We start from the raw sequence: 21100 nt of genomic DNA, 5'->3' as shown, positions 1-21100 counted from the left end.
AGTAGTCTTCTTCCCCTTCCGTCACTGCCCCACTCTGGTCAGGCCCCAACATCCTGCTCTGTGCCACTGTAGCTCCCCCACCTGGCATGAATGCCTGCCTTGCCTGGCCTCACCTAATGGCTTTAGAAAAGAACTGTTCAAGAAAAGAGTGAGTAAAGCCTTAATACTGAAAGATTTAGGTTTGTTTTGTTTTTAATAAATCTTAATTGTTCAGATTATTACAGTTGTTCCACTTTTCTCTCCCCCCTCCCATAGCTCCCCTCCACCCAGGGCCCACCCCACCCTCTGCCCTTGCCACCCCACTGTCCTCATCCATAGGTGTACGATTATTGTTCAGTATCTTCCCGCACCCCCCACACCCCTTTCCCCCCGAGAATTGTCAGTCCACTCTCTTTCTATGCCCCTCATTCTATTATATTCACCAGTTTATTCTGTTCATCAGATTTTTTTATTCACTTGATTTTTAGATTCACTTGTTGATAGATATGTATTTGTTGTTCATAATTTTTATCTTTACCTTTTTCTTCTTTTTCCTCTTCTTACAGAATACCTTTCAGCATTTCATATAATACTGGTTTGGTGGTGATGAACTCCTTTAGCTTTTTCTTATCTGTGAAGCTCTTTATCTGACCTTCAATTCTGAATAATAACTTTGCTGGGTAAAGTAATCTTGGTTGTAGGTTCTTGCTATTCATCACTTTGAATATTTCTTGCCACTCCCTTCTGGCCTGCATAGTTTCTGTTGAGAAATCAGCTGACAGACATATGGGTACTCCCTTGTAGGTAACTAACTGTTTTTCTCTTGCTGCTTTTAATATTCTCTCTTTGTCTTTTGCTCTTGGCATTTTAATTATGATGTGTCTTGGTGTGGTTCTCTTTGGATTCCTTTTGTTTGGGGTTCTCTGCGCTTCCTGGACTTGTAAGTCTATTTCTTTCACCAGGTGGGGGAAGTTTTCTGTCATTATTTCTTCAAATAGGTTTCAATATCTTGCTCTCTCTCTTCTTCTGGCACCCCCATAATTCGGATGTTGGTACGCTTGAAGTTGTCTCAGAGGCTCCTTACACTATCTTCATATTTTTGGATTCTTTTTTCTTTTTGCTTTTCCAGTTGGGTGTTTTTTGCTTCTTTGTATTTCAAATCTTTGACTTGATTCTAGCAATCCTCTAGTCTGCTGTTGGATCTCTGTATATTATTCTTTAATTCAGTCAGTATATGCTTAATTTCTAGTTGGTCCTTTTTCATATCCTTGAGGGTCTCACTAAATTTATCGGTGGTTTCTAGAAAATTCTTGAAAAACTTTATAACCGTGGTTTTGAACTCTATATCCAGTAGTTTGCTTTCCTCCATTTCTGTCATTTGTGACCTGTTTCTTTGTCTCCACATTTTGGCTGCTTCCCTGTGTTGACAGAGTGGCTTTGTGTGCTAGGTGTCCTATAGGGCCCAGTGGCTCAGCCTCCCCAGTTACCTGAGGTGGACACTCTTGGTGCACCCCTTTGTGGACTGTGTGCACAGTCTTGTTGTAGTTAAGCCTTGATTGTTGTTGGTATCACTGGGAGGAATTGGCCTCCAGTCCAATTGGCTGTGACAATCAGCTGTGTCTACGATGGGAGAACTTCTGTGCTGGAGACACCCTTACAGGGCCAGACTTGCTTCAGTGGGGTTTTGGTGCTCACTGAGTCTGCCCCCGGAGTGTGTCCCTTATGGATCTGAGGAGTTGTAATCTGGATGGTCCCACTCTGACCACTGGGTACACTGGCTCTTGGATCTCTAAGGAGGTGTTAATTTAGCCTCTGCCTGAGGCCACCCAGCAGGAGCTACAGAGAGATCTGCAGATTCCTCTTCTTTGTTTGGGGCTTGGAGGTGCCCAGATGAGGCCCAGCTGTGAAGCAACACAAACTGCTGTAGGGCCTTCTTTTGGATATTCTGGGTCTCTCTGACCCAGGTGCAGTTTGTTAGGTAATTTTAGATTGCAAAGGGCCATGTCATTCATATGAAAAAGCCTCTGCGCACAGCTTGGGTGGGGCGGAGTCTCAGGGAATTAACAGGAGGGAGAAAACAGCTATGGCTAATCCTCAGCCCTGCCTTAAGAGGGCCCCAGTCTCAGTGTCCCTCGGTAATCGCTGCAAGCAACTCTGAGAGAAAGCCACCCTCGAGTTCCGCCCTATGCCAGACAGTCCAGTTTCTCCCCGTATGAGTCTGGGTCCCCAGAATTTCGTCTGGAACTGGAGTTCAGAGCAGTCGGGAGCTTGTGTCTCCCTCTGGATTGAAAAAGACAACTGCATCCTCAGTTGCCAGCCCTTTCTGCGCCCGCGCCTCCGTACCTCTGCACTTTATTTCCGCAGCTCCTCTGAGTCTCAATGTGCTTTTCTCTTTCCTTCTAGTTGTAGAATTTCCACTCAGCCAGCCTTTCTGTGGTTCTGGATGATGTCCGTTTTGTCTTTTAGTTGTAGTTTTGGAAGTGGTTGTGCGAGGCAGCAATTTCAGGTGTTTACCTATGCCGCCATCTTGGTTTCCAGCCTTTTATATATCAGATTTAGTTTTTTAAGAGAAGCTACAAATCTGAATTTTTATGTGAAATCTATTTTTAGGCCCAATCCCTGTAAACCGGCAGTAGGACATCCTTCAAGGGGTCCCAGATTGGAGAGGGTGCAGGCCGGGCTGAGGGACACTCCCCCGCCGTGCACAAATTTCGTGCACCTGGCCACTAGTATATATATAAGATTATTAAGCCACAACCCTACAAATCCCAATTCAGCTGTTCTGGTTGGTGGAGGGCCCAACCAACTACATTTTAAACAAGCACACCAGTGATTAGGATGTAGATCAGCGTAGATACACTGGTGGTGTGGTTCGGGACCATTCTGAGCAATGCAAGTTTAGCATCCCTGGCTCTAATCAATCAAATGCTAGTAGAACCCCTCAGTTACTTTTTTTAAAATATGTTTTTATTGGTTTGAGAGAAACATTGATGAGAGAGAACCATTGATTGGCTGCCTCCTGCACACCCCCTACCAGGGGCATGTGCCAATTGGGAATTGAACTGGCAACCTCGCCGTGCATGGGATGATGCCCAATAAACTGAGCCATATCAATCAGGACATCCTCTCAGTTACTCTGACAATTATGTACACTCTGGGAGGCAGTATCACCACTAATGTGACCCAATCCATAAGCATAAAGGGTCAAGAGTCTTCCCACTATTTTTAGGCTGATGAGTTATTTCTATAATGGAAGATGCACTTCTATTCCTAATGTTCATTTTATTCTCTAACACATTTTATCCTTCCAGTCTTCCCTGCTCAAAACCATCTTCTACCTGGACATCAGTATTAGAACTACCTAAAAAAAAATGGAATTGACTATGTCACTCCTCTATGTAAAACCCTTATTCAAAATCTTCCCACCAATGATCTCCAAGATAGACCAAGTGGGAGAAAAAAAAACAAACTTGATGACCTAGGCCCGGGTGAGCCCAAGTGGCCCTGGGTCTGGGAGAGGCCAAGCATCTCTGGGTCCGGGTGAGACCATGTGTCCCTGGATCCGGGTGAGGCCGCGTGCACCTAGGCCCGGGTGAGCCCAAGTGGCCCTGGGTCTGGGAGAGGCCAAGCGTCCCTGGGTCCGGGTGCGACCATGTGTCCCTGGATCCGGATGAGGCCTCGTGCACCTAGGCCCGGGTGAGCCCAAGTGGCCCTGGGTCTGGGAGAGGCCAAGCGTCCCTGGGTCCGGGTGAGACCATGTGTCCCTGGATCCGGGTGAGGCCGCGTGCACCTAGGCCCGGGTGAGCCCAAGTGGCCCTGGGGCTGGGAGAGGCCAAGCGTCCCTGGGTCCGGGTGCGACCATGTGTCCCTGGATCCGGATGAGGCCTCGTGCACCTAGGCCCGGGTGAGCCCAAGTGGCCCTGGGTCTGGGAGAGGCCAAGCGTCCCTGGGTCCGGGTGAGACCATGTGTCCCTGGATCCGGGTGAGGCCGCGTGCACCTAGGCCCGGGTGAGCCCAAGTGGCCCTGGGTCTGGGAGAGGCCAAGCGTCCCTGGGTCCGGGTGAGACCATGTGTCCCTGGATCCGGGTGAGGCCTCGTGCACCTAGGCCCGGGTGAGCCCAAGTGGCCCTGGGTCTGGGAGAGGCCAAGCATCCCTGGGTCCGGGTGAGACCATGTGTCCCTGGATCCGGGTGAGGCCGCGTGCACCTAGGCCCGGGTGAGCCCAAGTGGCCCTGGGGCTGGGAGAGGCCAAGCGTCCCTGGGTCCGGGTGCGACCATGTGTCCCTGGATCCGGATGAGGCCTCGTGCACCTAGGCCCGGGTGAGCCCAAGTGGCCCTGGGTCTGGGAGAGGCCAAGCATCCCTGGGTCCGGGTGAGACCATGTGTCCCTGGATCCGGGTGAGGCCTCGTGCACCTAGGCCCGGGTGAGCCCAAGTGGCCCTGGGTCTGGGAGAGGCCAAGCATCCCTGGGTCCGGGTGAGACCATGGGTCCCTGGATCCGGGTGAGGCCGCGTGCACCTAGGCCCGGGTGAGCCCAAGTGGCCCTGGGTCTGGGAGAGGCCAAGCGTCCCTGGGTCCGGGTGCGACCATGTGTCCCTGGATCCGGGTGAGGCCTCGTACACCTAGGCCCGGGTGAGCCCAAGTGGCCCTGGGTCTGGGAGAGGCCAAGCGTCCCTGGGTACGGGTGAAGCCAGATCCTGGGTCCGGGTGAGGCCGTGCGCCCCTGGATCCATCCGGGTGAGGCTGGGTCCCAGGCCCGGTTGAGACCACGCGCCCCTTGGGTATGGGTGAGGCCACGTGCCCCTTAGTCCGGGTGACGCCGTGCCCCTGGGTTCGGCCGAGACCAAACCAGAGGGAGTCGGACCTCCATTACCACCATTTGTCCACCATCCAGAACTGAGGGGTCAGTGCTGACATGTACACATAAGGAACTACTGGACATTGAAATTGGGTCTCAAAAGAACTGTTGGTCCAGGGGGAAGCTCGCTACAGATTGATTCATTCGCCTGTCAGCATAACTATTATTGCTCGTCTCACATTCAGTTCTTATTAGTATATATCTAGTGACATATGATCTCGCTCATCTAGGGGAAATGATGAACAACATAGACTGAGGAACAAGAACAGAACCAGAAGCAAGGAGGCATCGATCGGACTATCGGGCCTCAGAGGGAGGATAGGGGAGGGTAGGGGGAGGGTGGGGGGAGGGGGAGAGTTCAACCAAAGGACCTGTATGCATGCATATAAGCCTATCCAACGGTTAAGTTCAACAGGGGATTGGGGCATGCGTGGGGAGAGGGGTGGGATGGGAATGGGGGGATGAGGACAAATATGTGACACCTTAATCAATAAAGAAATTTAAAAAAAAAAAAAAAAAAAAAAAAAACAAACTTGAGCCCACGATAATATATATCACACATACATACATACATACATACATACACACACACACATACACATATACACACACCGTATTTTCCGGCGTATAAGACAACTGGGCATATAAGATTTTCCTGGGTTAAAAAGTCGTCTTATACGCCGGAAAATACGGTATATGGGATTAGATATATGGGATTTTATTGATGGGATTACCGTATTTTCCTGCATATAAGACGACTTTTTAACCCAGGAAAATCTTACACACACACACACATATATATATTTTATTTATATATATATATATATATATATATATATATATATATATATATATATATATATTAGAGGCCCAGTGCAATGAAATGAAATTCCTGCACTGGAGTGGGGGGGGGGGGGGTCCCCTCAGCCCAGCCTACCCCCTCTCACAGTCCGGGAGCCCTCAGGGGCAGGAGGCGACCCAGCAATCTGGGGCAGGCGACGCACCCATCACAACTCTGCTGCTGCCACTGCTGGCAGCACAAGCCTTGGCCGGCCCTGGTTACCTGAGCCTTGGGCGGCCTTGGGCGGCTGGGCAGCCGCCATTCAAGGCTTGCCTACGCCTTGGGCCGGCCCTGGGCGGCTGAGCAGCCAACATCCGAGGCTTGCCTGTACCTCGGGTATCAACTGGGCAGCTGCCATCCGAGGCTTGCCTGCACCTTGGCGTCGGCTGGGTAGCCGCCATCTGAGGCTTGTCTGCGCCTCGAGCCAGCTCTGGGTGGCTGGGCAGCCATCATCTGAGACTTGCCTGCACTTCAGGCCAGCCCTGGGCGGCTGGGAGTGTGTGGGGACTGGGGGACTCTGGAGGCAGGTGCCCCATCGGGGCTGAGGAGACTAGGTGCCCCCACCTTGTGGCTGTGAGTGCCGCCATCTTTTGAGGGTGTGACAGTCAATTAGCATATTCCCTCCTTATTGGCTGTGGGCACCGCCATCTTTGTGAGGGTGTGCCCGTCAATTAGCATATTCCCTCTTTATTAGATAGAATATACATAGACACAAACACATATGATTCATATATATAATTCCATTTGTTTTGTTTTTTAAATAAATTTTCTTATAATGGCATAAATAGTTTCTGAAGAATATACAAGAAACACATTTTGAGAAGATTGGGCTCCAGAGTAAAATGAAGGCATTCTTTTCAATATATTACTCTGTCAATTAAAAAAAAAGAAAAGCCAGGCCAGAGTGGCTCAGTGGTTCAGCATCAACCTATGAATCAGAAGGTCACAGTTCAATTCCTAGTCAGGGCACATGCCTAGGTTGTGAGCTTGGTCCACAGTGGGAGGATGTGCAGGAGGCTGAGCGTTGATTCTTTCTCATCATTGACGTTTCTGTCTCTCCCTCTCCCTTCCTCTTTGAAATCAATAAAAATAAATATTAAAAAAAAAAAAGACACTTTTCAAAAGGAAAAAAGGAGAAGAAAATTGTTTACTTACAAAAATTCATAGTTCTGTGACTTTTTCAGGGACTTCCTCTTCATAAAACATCAATCTGTACCCCTCTACTTCTACTAGTCCTTAAGAACTTAGCTTTGGCATCACCTCTTTAAAGAGACCTTCCCCAAATAGTTTCCTCTATTTTCTATGAAAACATCATGAAGAACTGGAAATGCATTTCAATGTGCATGCTTGTCTTCTCTACCCCAAACTAGACTGTGAGTTCCTTGAATTTATATACTACCAACTCAGTAACTAGCTCACAAAAAAGTATGTGTTGAATTAGTTATTACAGCTGAGTCATTATTCCCAAATACTCGTTTTCTGAAACACTACTAACAGCTCATTATTTCTACAATGTCCACAAAAATTGTGGTTTTGATAGCTCTGATGCTAGCTTTTCAGTACCTATATAGAGTCTTTAAAAAAAGATGCAAGAAATATGGCAGTAAGAGAAGCAGACTGGAGAGATGCCTGGATTTAATGATAGTTATAGTAACTTTGTAGAAAACAAAAGTCAAAAGGACGTACTCTCAGTTCAGATCAAGAGATATTTACTAAAACATGTCCCCCAGGTTTTTGAGAACTTCCATTGTTCCTTCTAGCAGTGTTCTTGGACTTCCTCCAAAATTTTTAGGTAACTACACATCTCAAAAACACAAAGCTTGAGATATTTTAATGGCAATGATAGCTGTTTAGAGTTTAATATCTAGGAAAACAGAACATCCTGGATAGATGATAGCAAGAAAAACAAAACAAAACAATGGTGTATTGAGAGTGTTAGTAAGTATGGCTACCTTTGGTAAAAGGAATTTTTAATGCTCCCTTTAAAAAAAGAATTATCAGCCCTAGTTGGTTTGGCTCAGCGGATAGAGTGTAGGCCTGCGGACTTAAGGGTTGAGGGTTCCATTCCAGTCAGGGGCACATGCCCGGGCTGCGGGCTCAATCCCCAGTGGGGGGCATGCAGGAGGCAGTCATCAATGATTCTCTCTCATCATTGATGTTTCTATCTTTTTCCCTTCCTTTCTGAAATCAATAAAAATTAAAACTGTATTTTAAAATAATAATCTATATATCTATATATAAAAGCCTAAGAGATCAAACAACCAGTTGACCAGTCGCTATGAAGCGCACTGACCACCAGAGAGCAGACGCTCAATGCAGGAGCTGCCCCCCTGGTGGTCAGTGCGCCTCCACAACCAACCTCCTGCAGTGGCCAACCTCCCACAGTCCCTCCCCCTGGCTGGCCACCCGATTGGCCCTGATTGGACTGGCCTGCCAACGGCCCTGATTGGACTGGCCTGCCAACCTCCCGCAGTTCCTCCCCCCGAACTGGGCAAGACAGCCCAATCAGCCCCAATTGCTGGCCAGGCCGAGGAACCCCACCTGCTCACAACTTCGTGTACCGGGCCTCTAGTAATAAATTAAAAAAAGAATTATCAGAGTTTGTTAAATGCTAAATCATATGTCTTCTCTTTTACATATAGTACTATAAAATTAAGGGAAAGAATACCAATCAGGTTAATAAATGTAAAATATGTGTTCTATCTCAAAAGATCACAATTTGTCCACTTGTCAGAGTCTGAAAGAGCTACCATTTATCCAACAAACATTTAATGAGTATAAATTATACACGAAGCTCTTATCTTTCATAGATACAGGAGTGTTAAGTGAAACTTAAAAAACAAAGAGAGCCATGAAGACAGAAGAGAAGCAGTCCAGAGATGGAAGACGCTGACAACGCCTTGCCATACTAGCAGTCAGCAGCTGTGCATCACAGCAGGTTGCCCAGGACCAAACCAGAGAGGGTCGGACCTGCATTACTACCATTTGTCCACCATCCAGAAATGAAATATCATTGCTGACATGTACACATAAGGAACTGTTTGACATAGAAATTGGATCTCAAAAGAACTGTTGGCCTAGAAAGAAACTCACTACAGACTGATTCATTTGCCTTTCAGCATAACCATTATTGCTTGTCTCATTTTCGGTTCTTATAAGTGTATTTCTAGTAGGACATGATCTCGCTCATCTAGGGGAAATGATGAACAACATAGACTGATGAACAAGAACAGACCCAGAGACAAGGAGGAATGGATCAGACTGTCGGACCTCAGAGGGAGGGTAGGGGAGGGTGGGGATAAAGGGGAGAGATCAACCAAAGGACTTGTGTGCATCCATATGAGCCTAACCAGTGGTCACGGACAACAGGGGGGTGGGGGCATGCGTGGGGAGGGGTTTGGGATGGGAATGGGGGGATGAGGACAAATATGTGATACCTTAATCAATAAAGAAATTTAAAATAAATAAATAAATAATAAATTTTAAAAAGACAAAGAGAAGGCATTCAAAAGTTTATTTACCAATCTAATTTGTTATGTATCAATTATAATAGGTTTGTTATTTAATAATCTAAATAAACAAAAAGGACCTATAGGATAACAAAATGATAAACGAGGTGTTACCAAAAAGAAAATGTGAGGGAAAAGAAATAAGACATGTACTCGGTCTCTTCAGACATAAAATAATCTTTGTTGTTTCTAAAGATCCCCAGAAAAAAGTCAACTATCTAATCTTTTCAGTGAATGTTCCAATGTTTAACTCTCACTCTCAGCAAACACACTAGAGACTTCCTATGGGTCACAAAACCATGTGGGACCCACAATTCCTTGTGGTGATACTGATTATGCCATCCTGCAGGGCAGAGAACTTCCGTTCTATCCCTTCAGAAGATACTATAGTCTGGACTTGGACTAAATGTTCTATTCCTCAACACCTCATGTGCTACACCTCAACACCAATCTGCCAAGAGGAAAGCAACTGGGTACTAATCTTTCAGTTTCTTAAGCTCTGTCTGGGCTGGCATAAAATACCACTGAAATCTAAAAACATTATAGTCTCAAAGTGAATGTGCACAATTTTTATTCTTTCCATATAAATAATGACATTTAAGAAATCTGCTTCACTCATCTAGCAAATGTATAATGAATCCTTACAATATGCTAAGCCCTGTGACAATACTGCATCTCTGTTGTTCATGTTTCATGAGCTATGTGGCAATGAAGGACTTTAGAGAACCATAACAATCTTCCATTTAAAACATATTAGAATGACAAAGTAGAAATTTTCTGTTACAAGTCTTTACAAAAAGTAGTCATTACATAGCACAGACTAGAAAAAAATGGTTCCCAAACTTTAGCAAGCACCATCACCTACTGGCTCAGTGGGTCCAGGGCAGAGTTTGATAATTTGCATTTCTATTAAGTTCCCAGGTGATGATGATGCTGCTGGTCAGGGGACTAAACTCTGGATCCTCTGCTCTAGGTCAGAGGTTGGCAAACATCCTATATAATAAAGATGTAATATGCAAATGGTTGTTATGCCATGAAGCATAATGACCGACTACATAATGACCAGATCACGGATCAGCAGGAGGGTGGAGCAGCGAGCTACAAGTGGGTGGCAGAGAGCTACAGGAGGGGGCAGGGCAGCAAGCTATTGGGGGGGAGGGGAGCAGGGGGCGGAGGGAGCTACAGGAGGGCAGGGCAGCAGGCAGAGAGCTACTAGAGGGTAGCAGCGAGCTACGAGCTACGGGTGAGCTACTGGTACACAGATTCTTGCACAGGTCTACTAGTTTCCTATAAAAGGCCAAGTAAATAAATATTTTAAGCTTTGTGGGGCCATTATAGTCTCTTTTGCAACTATTTAAAGTGCAAAAGAAGCCACAGACCATATGTAACCAAATGGTGTGGCCATGTTCCAATAAATTATTTATGGACACTGAAATCTGAATTTCAAATATTTTTCAAAAGCATATTATTTTGATAATTTCTTTTGATTTTTTAATAAATATTTTAAAAAGTTAAACCATTTTTAGCTTGTGAGCCATACAAAAACAGGCAGTGGGCTCAATTTGGCTCAAGAGCCAGTTTGCCAACCCCTGTTTAGATGAATGGTTCTCAATCCTGGCTCCTCATCAGAAATACTTAACGCCCCATCCCAAAAGATTCTGAATTAATGGGTCTAAGCCCTAAGGTGATTCTCATGTACAACCAAGAATGAGATCTACTGCTCTTAATGTTCCCCCAAGTGACTTCTTAGTATATTTAAGGTTTAATAAGCCTTACATGAAAAGATTTCTGGGATCACGTAAGTTTGAAAACAAAGTTAAAAAGTTTTTTTATTGCATTATTTCTAACAATATTCTCACAAATCTATAAGAGGGATATAATAATCTGTTTTCCAGATTAATTTGACCACTAAACCCACGGATCTAGTATTCTATGAAGCAATTGAAAACACTGCTCTAAATCTTTCATAAAGAATACCAGATACTAATAGTTAATTTCATATAAGTATAGTAAAATATGAGAGCAGAAATCTCTCAAATTTTGTTTTGGTTACTATCAAAACAAAAATTTTAAAAGTCCAACTCGTATAAATCTGAACAAATTAAAAATTCAAAAAGCCACAAATAACAGGCAATTATTTTAAAAGGGAGAGGAAACTACAATGAATCAGAAAAAAAAAATGAAACTACAATGAAATCTGAAAAAAAAAAAATCAAGGTCAAAGATGGTTTCTACAACATGAAACAACTCAAAACATGTAGAAAATCTGAACATATCAATAACTCTGGAAGAAACTGAAAAAGAATTATCAATGCCCTCGAACCCCCATTTAAAGAAAAGGAGATAATAATACAGGGTCTCAATAGATTTACTGGTGAATGCTCTCAAACTTTTCAAGAACTTGATAACTCCTTGATAAATCCAAAGGATTTTAGCATTATCTACTGGACAGATAGAGATACACAATAGGCATTCAAGAAATGTAGTAAACAAATTTAAAAAATGGGCATAAGACCTAAATAAACACTTCTTGAAAGGAGGCCAAGAGGCATATGAAAAAATGCTCAAAATCACTAATCATCTGAGAGATGCAAATCAAAACAATGCGGTACCACTTCACACCTGTAAGAATGGCTATCATCAACTGATCAACAAACAAGTGCTGGCGAGGATGTGGAGAAAAGGGAACCCTCGTGCACTGCTGGTGGGAATGCAGACTGGGGCAGCCTCTGTGGAAAACAGTATGGAGTTTCCTAAAAAAAATTAAAAATGAAACTTCCATTTGACCTAGTAATCCCATTTCCAGGAATATATCCCTCCCAAGAAATCAGAAACACCAATGAGAAAGAACATATGCACCCCTATATTCATAGCAGTGCAATTTACCATAGCTAAGATTTGGAAACAGCCTAAGTGCCCATCAGCAGATGAGTGGATTAAAAAATGGTGATACTGATACACAATGGAATACTACGCAACTGTAAAAAAAAAGAATTCTTACCATTTACAACAGCATGGATGGACCTGGAGAGCATTATGCTAAATGAAATAAGCCAGCCAGAGAAAGATAATTATCACACGATCTCACTCATTTGTGGATTATAATGAACAACATAAACTGATGAACAAAAATAGATCCAGAGACACAGAAGCATGGAACAGACCATCCAACTTCAGAGGGATGGCAGGGGATGGTTGGCAGGAGGGGGAAGTAGGAGGGTAAGAGATCAACCAAAGAAATTGTATGCATAGAAGCTTAACCAATGGACACAGACAACAGGGGGTGGGGGAAGTAAAGGCGGGACTGGGGGGCGGGGACAGGCTGGGAGAGGACAATGGGGGGAAAAGGGACCTATGGAATACTTTCAACAATAAAGAATTTTTTTAAAAAAAAGAAATAAACATATTTTTGAGAAATATATTCAAAACACTGTTCGAAAACAAAGTAAAAGTCCATCATTTCCATGATACCAGTAGCAATCAGTAACTCATATTAAACTACTAAGATTCTTCCTACTCTACCTACCCTACACGAGGAGAAAAGATGCAACAATATATAACAGAAAGGAGACAAAAAGCTACCAGAGACCACTGAAAAGAAAAGTGAATGAAACTAACCCAATTTCTTTCATACCTTCTTACACCAGAGCATCCCATATCAGTGGTCGGCAAACTCATTAGTCAACAGAGCCAAATATCAACAGTACAACGATTGAAATTTCGTTTGAGAGCCTAATTTTTTAAACTTAAACTTATTCTAATGCCACTTCTTCAAAACAGACTCGCCCAGGCTGTGGTATTTTGTGGAAGAGCCACACACAGGGGCCAAAGAGCCGCATGTGGCTCGCGAGCCGCAGTTTGCCGACCACTGTCCCATATGAATAACTGAAAGGCTACTTTCTGGACACGATGAAAGACCAAAGCATGAGCTATTAATGTAACAAAATAAACTCTGCTATGCAAGTAAACTCTGCAGATAACATAAATGAGACAAACAACTTATAGGGAACTAGAAGTTTGCTATCTTATGTTTGACATGGTTAATGCCCACAAATGCAGCCACAGCCTAGTGGTACCATTCAGGCATTATGGACCATGCTATCCAAAAATGTTCATGTGAATATCAACAATGAAATAAAATAAAAGCATTCTACTTTCAAGGCAAACTTATAGAAACCTAAAAGTGCTTGATTAATGAGTTCCAGAGCACAAGAAAGTACTTCACATTGCTAATTCATTGTAAGCAGCATTTCACTAAATCCTCAAATCTAAAAATGAAAAAAGGTTTTAAAAATACTTTAAATAGCCCTGGGCGGTTTGGCTCAGTAGGTAGATTGTCAGCCAGAGAACTGAAGGGTCTCAGGTTTGGTTCCGGTCAAGGGCACAAAGTCCTCGGTTCCAGACTCAATCTCTGGCTTTGGTTGGGGTGCATGAGGGAGGCAACCAATTGATCTGTCTTTCTCACATTGATGTTTCTCACTCTGAGTCTTTCTCCCTCCCTTCCATTCTCTCTAAAAATCAATGGGAAAATATCCTTGGGTGAGGATTAACAACAAAAAGAAAATACTTTAAATAAAAAGATCCTTTCTATTAAATATTTTAATAGGAATAAATGAATGAGTTTTTGAAATTCTAAATAAAATTGAGTCAAGATTAAAGGTAATGAAGAAAAGTAAAAAATATTATTTTTAGATTACATAATAGCCTATCTAGAAAACCTAAAATATCTGGCACAACATATACTTTGTGGAACATAACTCTGAGATCACCATTATTAGATTTCTTTTCAGAACATAGTCCTCTATAGTAGTTAAGTATACTAGATCACAACTTATTTTTTTTAAATATGTTTTTATTGATTTTCTAGAGAGAGAGGAAGGGAGAGGGAGAGAGAGAGAGAGAGATAGAAACATCAATAATGAGAAACATGAACCAGCTACCTCCTGCACACCCCATAAAGGGGATTAAGCCTGCAACCCAGGCATGTGCCCTGACCGGGAATCGAACTGGGGAGCCAGGCTCATCTTATTCTTAATAGAGGTAATCTGAAAAAAGAATTGGATCTGAATTGAAAATAGGGAAGTATAAGGCCAAGAAAAGAAAGATACTTCAAGTCACAGAACTAACAAAGGCCAGAAAGATGATCTGAATCTTGTGTAATTCCAAAACCTGTCTCATTCCACTTCTCCAAAGTATCACAAGGCACCTTTACTTTACCTGATATTTTCTGAACACCTATTATGCATCAAGTGCAGGAATACAAAAATGAGTAATATATTTATGTTTTAAAGATACCTAAGTTAGCTCTAGCTGGTTTGGCTCAGTGGACAAAGCGTCGGCCTGTGGCCTGGAGGGTCCCAGGTTTGATTCCGGTCAAGGGCACATGCCCGTGTTGTGGGCTCTATCCCCAGTAGGAGGCAGGCAGGAAGCAGCCAATCAATGACTCTCTCTCATCATTGATGTTTCTCTCTCTCTCTCTCTCTCTCTCTCTCTCTCTCTCTCTCTCTCTCTCTCCCCCTCTCCCTTCCTCTCTGAAACCAATAAAAATATTTTTTTTAAAAAAAGATAACTAAGTTAAAAGAATTGCCCAATTATTTGGTTTAATTTCTAAGTCTCCTAATTCCAACTTCAATGATCCCCCCACCACATCATCATCACATATCTAAAAACCACATATTACTCTTTCTATGTGTAATAAACACCATTTAATGCTGGAGAATTCCAAATTTGTTATTGTAGAATGTTATTATTCTAAGAGTACCCAAAATAGGGACAATCCACACAAACAACGTTTTGGTGTGCTTTCGAGGCATATTCAGTCCTGAACACAAACACACAAAAGGTGAGGAATAATTGGAAAAGGGGGGAAAGAGGAAGAGCTGAGTTCTAAGTCAATTTTGAAAGCAAACTCTTTCAGTTTGGGTATAGCACATTATCAAGTACATCACTTGCAAGCTTTCTACTTATATTTTAATATAATCATTTAGAAACATGAATATTTAAGTGACTTAAGATAGTCATTCTCAGAAATCTTCTAAGAAAATTTCAGGTAATTTAACATCTGTACAACTTAAAGAAATGTGGGCTTAAAAATAATACAGTTCAGTGGATTTATGTTGGAATGAACATCCATAATCATTAACAAATCTGCAAAAGGCTCTGTATCTGATCTTACCCTGTTCAACATTCCTATCACGGACAAGATGAAGACCCAGAAATTATATTGAAACACCAGAAAAAAACTTCAGAAAATCACCAATTTCTCTTTCATCTCTCCTGTTCAGCAAAGTAGAACCCGCAGCTGACTATCTGTATTATTGAGACAAGGGAGAAGTATAAAAAGCAAGCAGGGCTTTCCAAAACAACTAGAGGAAAAACTCCCATGAAAATGCCCTAAGCATATGGACCAAAGCAGGAAGTAACCCATCAGGACACGAACTAGGGAGCAGAGTAAAACAGAATGACTCCCATCACCTATGAACAATACACATGCAGAGATTCTGATCACTTGAGAAGAAATTAATACCCAGGAATATTTGAAATTTAAAAATCATTCTTGAGATAAAGTAATTCCAGTATAAACAGAAAAGTGATTTTCTCATAACATTGGTGACCTCTGACCAAGTAAAATTATGATCAAAACATTTTAAGATAAGGATTCTTTATAAATAAAAACAACTTACCACAATCCATTCAGCAATGTTTTCATAGAGCTCTGGACTAAAAATTGCTTTTTTAAGCCTAGCTAAAGGACCATCAGCATCTACTAATCTGCACCGCATGAAAACATCACAGTAGCCTCTAAAATCATTGCAAGGGGATCCAGGTTGCAGGGTGATGGTTCGACCCATGAAATGCTTGCTCCATTGCACAGACCCAGTACTGGCACAAGTTGATAGGTCCACTGGAAAAGAAGTACCAAATATAAATTGAAGATCAGATTTTCTAGGGGGCTAGTTGGGGAGAAAGGGAGGAGGAAGAAACTGCATAAAATCATTACCATGACATGTTACAAAGACTTTCATTAGTGAGGCTAGATAACACTACTGGCAATTCACCTTAAATGTTACAATATAAGTAAACAACCAGCAACTCTTGACTTAGTGCCTACAATAGCTTTAAAATCTTCTAACAGTGTTTACATTAATTACTAGAGGCCTGGTGCACAAAATTCGTGCATGGGAGTGCAGGGGGAGAAGCCCCTCAGCCCAGCCTGCACTCTCTCTAATCCAGGAACCCTCGGGGGATGTTCTGGATGGCTGGCTCCTAATCACTCACCTGCCTGCCTGCCTGGTCACCCGTAACTAACCCCTCCTGCAGGCCTAGTCGCCCCTAACTGTGCCCCCCTGCCAGCCTGGTCACCCCCAACACCCTCCTGCCGGCCTAGTCACCCCTCACGCCGCCCCCTCCCCCCGCGACCACCAGCTTGGTCGCCCCACACAGTCTGCTGTTCAGTCGTTTGGTCGTTCCTCACTAACCCCGCTGCCAGCCTGGTCGCCCCACGCAGCCTGCTGCTTGGTCATTTGGTCATCCCTCAGGCCGGCCCTGGGTGGCTGGGCAGCTGACATCTGAGGCTTGCCTGCATCTTGGGCCGGCCCTGGACGGCTGGGGGGTTGAGGAGACTGGGGGACTCTGCAGGCAGGCGTGCAGAGCGGTAACACAAATGAGGCAAACAACTTATAGGGAACATCTTGTGGCTATGGGCACCACCATGTTGAGGGCGAGGCAGTCAATTAGCATATTCCCTCTTATTGGCTGTGGGCGCCACCATCTTTGTGAGGGTGTGAGGGTCAATTAGCATATTCCTTCTGTATTAGATAGGATTGCCATAAAGCTGGCAGGTTTTTGCCTAGTTTACTGTTTTGAAAACACTATAGGGACCTAATACTAAAACACAATGCTATGCTACATCTAAAGTTTTTCTTAAGAGGATCAGGTTAGCTGAAATTATCTGTGCAAAGTATATGTCAGAGTTTAACACTTAAAATAGAAGAGAAAATAAGATTTTCAAAGCAAATTTTATACTCTTCTAGTATTTCAAAAGCCTTACTCTTCTTCATACAGCAGACATGGCATAATTCCTTATCATCTTTGCTATCAGAACTGGCACAGGTACACTCCTCCAAGCCGTATTTCTCACAGATAGAGCCTGCACATTGCTGAAAGGAAAATAGAAAATCAATTATTTAATCACTAAATAGTCAAGCCTATTGTGCACAGTAATAGGCAGATATAAACCTCCAATGGTAAAATAATTAAGTAGAAATATAAGCTGGGGAAAAAAGCATAAATTAGTATCAGAAACAGATAATATAAACAAATTTGAAAAAGAATAAGTGCAAATAAGGTAAGAAATCTTTTAAAGAAATAGCAACTTAAAATATCAAGATCTTTATAAAGCAAAAATAGAAAAAGAGAATAGATGAACATCAATTTTATGTTAGTTATTATGGCTCCTTTATAAGAAGAGAAAAATGAAATTTTCCTCATGTAGAAGGAAGTAACCATTTAGTCAAGAAAGCTTCAAAGGCTTTATATCCTTTTATTTAGGCTATTAAAAAGATATTAATTTATAAAACTTAAAAGTAGCACAAAGTCACATGACTAGTTGTATAACTATTTTTCTCTAGAGCAGTGGTCGGCAAACTCATTAGTCAACAGAGCCAAATATCAACAGTACAACGATTGTGCCCTAACTGGTTTGGGTCAGTGGATAGAGCATCGGCCTGTGGACTCAAGGGTCCCAGGTTTGATTCCAGTCAAGGACATGTACCTTGGCCCCTTGAGTGTGGCTCTTCCACAAATACCATGGCCTGGGGAGTCTATTTTGAAGAAGTGGCATTAGAAGAAGTTTAAGTTTAAAAAATTTGGCTCTCAAAAGAAATTTCAATCGTCGTACTGGGTATGTGGGCACATACCCAGTAGGGAGTGTGCAGGAGGCAGCTGATCGATGTTTCTCTCTCATCGATGTTTCTAACTCTCTATCCCTCTCCCTTCCTCTCTGTAAAAAATCAATAAAATATATTTTTAAAAAAACAGTATGATTGAAATTTCTTTTGAGAGCCAAATTTTTTAAACTTAAACTTCTTCTAACGCCACTTCTTCAAAATAGACTCCCCAGGCTGTGGTATTTTGTGGAAGAGCAACACACAAGGGGCCAAAGAGCCGCATGTGGCTCGTGAGCCGCAGTTTGCTGACCACAGCTCTAGAGAATACCAAACACACACAGTGGAAAGGTAAAAGGCAACTCAGTAACAAATAGGATGCCATCAACCATATAATACATTTTGACTTTGTGGGGAAATAGATACTGAAACAGGAACTGAGATTAATTTAACTACACAACTTTAAGTGTCAACAACTATTCTGATAAAGCAGGTTTTATAAAACTAAATTAAAAATATATACATCAAATGCTTACCCCATTAATGCATACTTGTGTATGCCTATTACAGTCTGTAAAGTTTGGTTTAGGGTCAGATGCTGGGCAGAGAGCTGTAATGCCATTACATATTCCTTCTTTTGCACAGTCTGAATCATCCCGACACTTTTCAGTTTTTGTCTTGAATGTACACTGTGCTGTACAACAGGGACCTTGGCTTGGACTAGAAGAAACATTAAATGATTAAAGAAAATTGCTAGGATATTTCTTATATATATAGATATGGTCCTAATTTTTAAAATATAAATCTTATCTTTTAAATGTTATGTTATTGATATACAACTTCAAATATTGAAATAAGAGACTACTAAATTTCAACGTTCTAATAAGTATAGAAAAGTAATTGTCTCATTTTTATAAGCAAGCATTCTTATTCTATTTGTCATTAGTGAAAGGCTATAATAAAAAATGGATTTAGTATTAGGCAAGTTATCAGTGTTCTTCATAATTACATCATACATTAGTCAATTTATCAATTTCCTCACATTTATATGCTAAAATCAAAGTAGGAAAAACAAACCAGTATTGCATAAACAATATTCTATTGCTTATGTCAATTACTAGCAAAGTAATTTGACAAGTGAAACAATTATATGATACTAAGTTATTAGAGTGTATGAAATCCACCAGCTGATATGGCTCAGTGGTTGAGCATCGACCCATGAACCAGGAGGTCAGGATTTGATTCCCATTCAGGGCACATGCCCAGGTTGCAGACTTGATCCCCAGTAGAGGGCGTGCAGGGGATAGCCAATCAATGATTCTCTCTCATCATTGATGTTTTCTCTCTCTCTCTCCTTTTCCCTTCCTCTCTGAAATCAATAAAATATATTTTTTTAAAAGATTATATGGAATCCATATTACTTAAATATTTAAAATTAAGATTCTATAAAAATGGATAATATTTTTAAAGTTAAAAACTAAATAAAATGTATTTTATTGAGCATCTTTTGCATGTCCTTTTTTTAACACCCACCACACAAATTACAATTACATGTAGTTCAATCTGCCAACAGCAGTGCACTAACCAATGCTACGGAGTAGAAAAAATATATATACTAAAGGCCCGATGCACGAAGATTAGTGCAAGAATGGGCCTTCCTTCCCCTGGTTGCAGGCACCACCTTCGCTCTGGCCAGAAATTCCTTTTCGCTTTGGCCCGGAGGCTTGCCTGGGGTGGCGCAGAACGCCTCTGTCATCACCATGGCGACAACGCAAGCACCCCGCCCCACCCCCCGCCGCTTGGAGCCTGCATATGCAAATTAACCCATCTTTGTTGGGTTAATTTGCATACTCACTCCTGATTGGCTGGTGGACATCACAAAGGTACGGTCAATTAACATGTTACTCTTTTATTAGTGTAGATATACTAGAGGCCTGGTGCATGAAAATTTGTGCACTGGAGTGGGGGGAGGTTCCCTCAGCCTGGCCTGCCCCCCTCTCACAGTCCAGGAGCCCTCAGGGGATGTCCTACTTAGGCCCAGGGAGCGGGCCTAAGCCGCAGTCTGGCCTCCCTCTGAGGGAGGCAATCAGGCCGATCAGGGGAAGGTGCCACCCCCATCACCCTGCTGCTGCTGCCACTGCTCGCCACCGTGGCTGCTGGCCCTCCTCAGCCCTTGCAGCCATTGTGGCTTTGTCCAAAGGACATCCAGAAGACGTCTGGTCTATCTGGTCTAATTAGCATATTACCCTTTTATTAGTATAGATTGTGGGGGGAAAAACACATGAATAAAGCCAAACAACAACAAATAAAGATTAAGTTTCAAAACCATATGCATCTCTTAATTTGTTTTAAATTTTCCATAACTGCCTTCAGGTGACGTTATAGGAACATAAACATGACTGGAATTAGCAAGGCACCTGCACTGTTTTCCAGGTTTTAGCTTGCATTTTCTCCCTTCTGGTTGGTTTGCATCATAGCAGCACTCATCTTTACACTGGTCACTATAGCCACAATCACATTCTTCACCTTGCTCTACCATTCCATTTCCACAAATAGGTTGGCCAGATTCTGAGGAAAATAAACAAGACAAAGTAAACATTGTATGCACACATTAATTTGATTTAAAATTCACAAACTCTTTAGAGACAGGAAAACTTTGACAAGAAAGGTAGAAGAACCTAGAAATGTGGAAATTAAGAGACCTATTACTAACAATGGTTCAGTCATTAACTAGCAATATGGTCTGGGCAATTTGCTTCCCCTTTTTTGGGCCTCAGTTTCTTCATCTGTATAGTGAGGGGATTTGGCCTGACAGTCTCTTCTTAGGTCCCTTCTAGAAGTGGTAACATCCTATTTAGGCCATATCACTGAACAATGACAGCACTATTTATATTACACAGATACAAATTAAGTTAGTGTTTTATCAACCAGAAACAAATTAAACTTTTTTTGTTAGACAGAAAATTTCAAACCTACATAGAAGCAGTAATAGAATAGGTACAATAAACTCCTACATACCAATCACTCA

The 21100-nt window shown here is 42.5% G+C and overlaps 1 protein-coding gene across 2 annotated transcripts in view; it reads right to left on the bottom strand.

Annotated features, from left to right (window-relative positions):
• The window catches only part of ADAM10 (ADAM metallopeptidase domain 10), a 158302-nt gene that overhangs the window by 9183 nt on the left and 128019 nt on the right, over positions 1-21100 (bottom strand). For both annotated transcript variants that reach the window (XM_008143193.3, XM_054716196.1), the window contains exons 11-14: positions 20490-20640; positions 18609-18792; positions 17238-17346; positions 15871-16091 (exon numbers count right to left, since the gene is read on the bottom strand). In XM_008143193.3, the coding sequence (XP_008141415.1) occupies positions 15871-16091; positions 17238-17346; positions 18609-18792; positions 20490-20640 (665 nt within the window). The remainder of the gene's footprint in view (positions 1-15870; positions 16092-17237; positions 17347-18608; positions 18793-20489; positions 20641-21100) is intronic.

This window comes from Eptesicus fuscus, chromosome 5 (genome assembly GCF_027574615.1).
Source record: "Eptesicus fuscus isolate TK198812 chromosome 5, DD_ASM_mEF_20220401, whole genome shotgun sequence".
In the NCBI taxonomy this organism is placed as follows: Eukaryota; Metazoa; Chordata; class Mammalia; order Chiroptera; family Vespertilionidae; genus Eptesicus; species Eptesicus fuscus.
The sequence above is the reverse complement of the archived record's forward strand: the minus strand, read 5'-3'. Positions and strand labels throughout refer to the sequence as shown.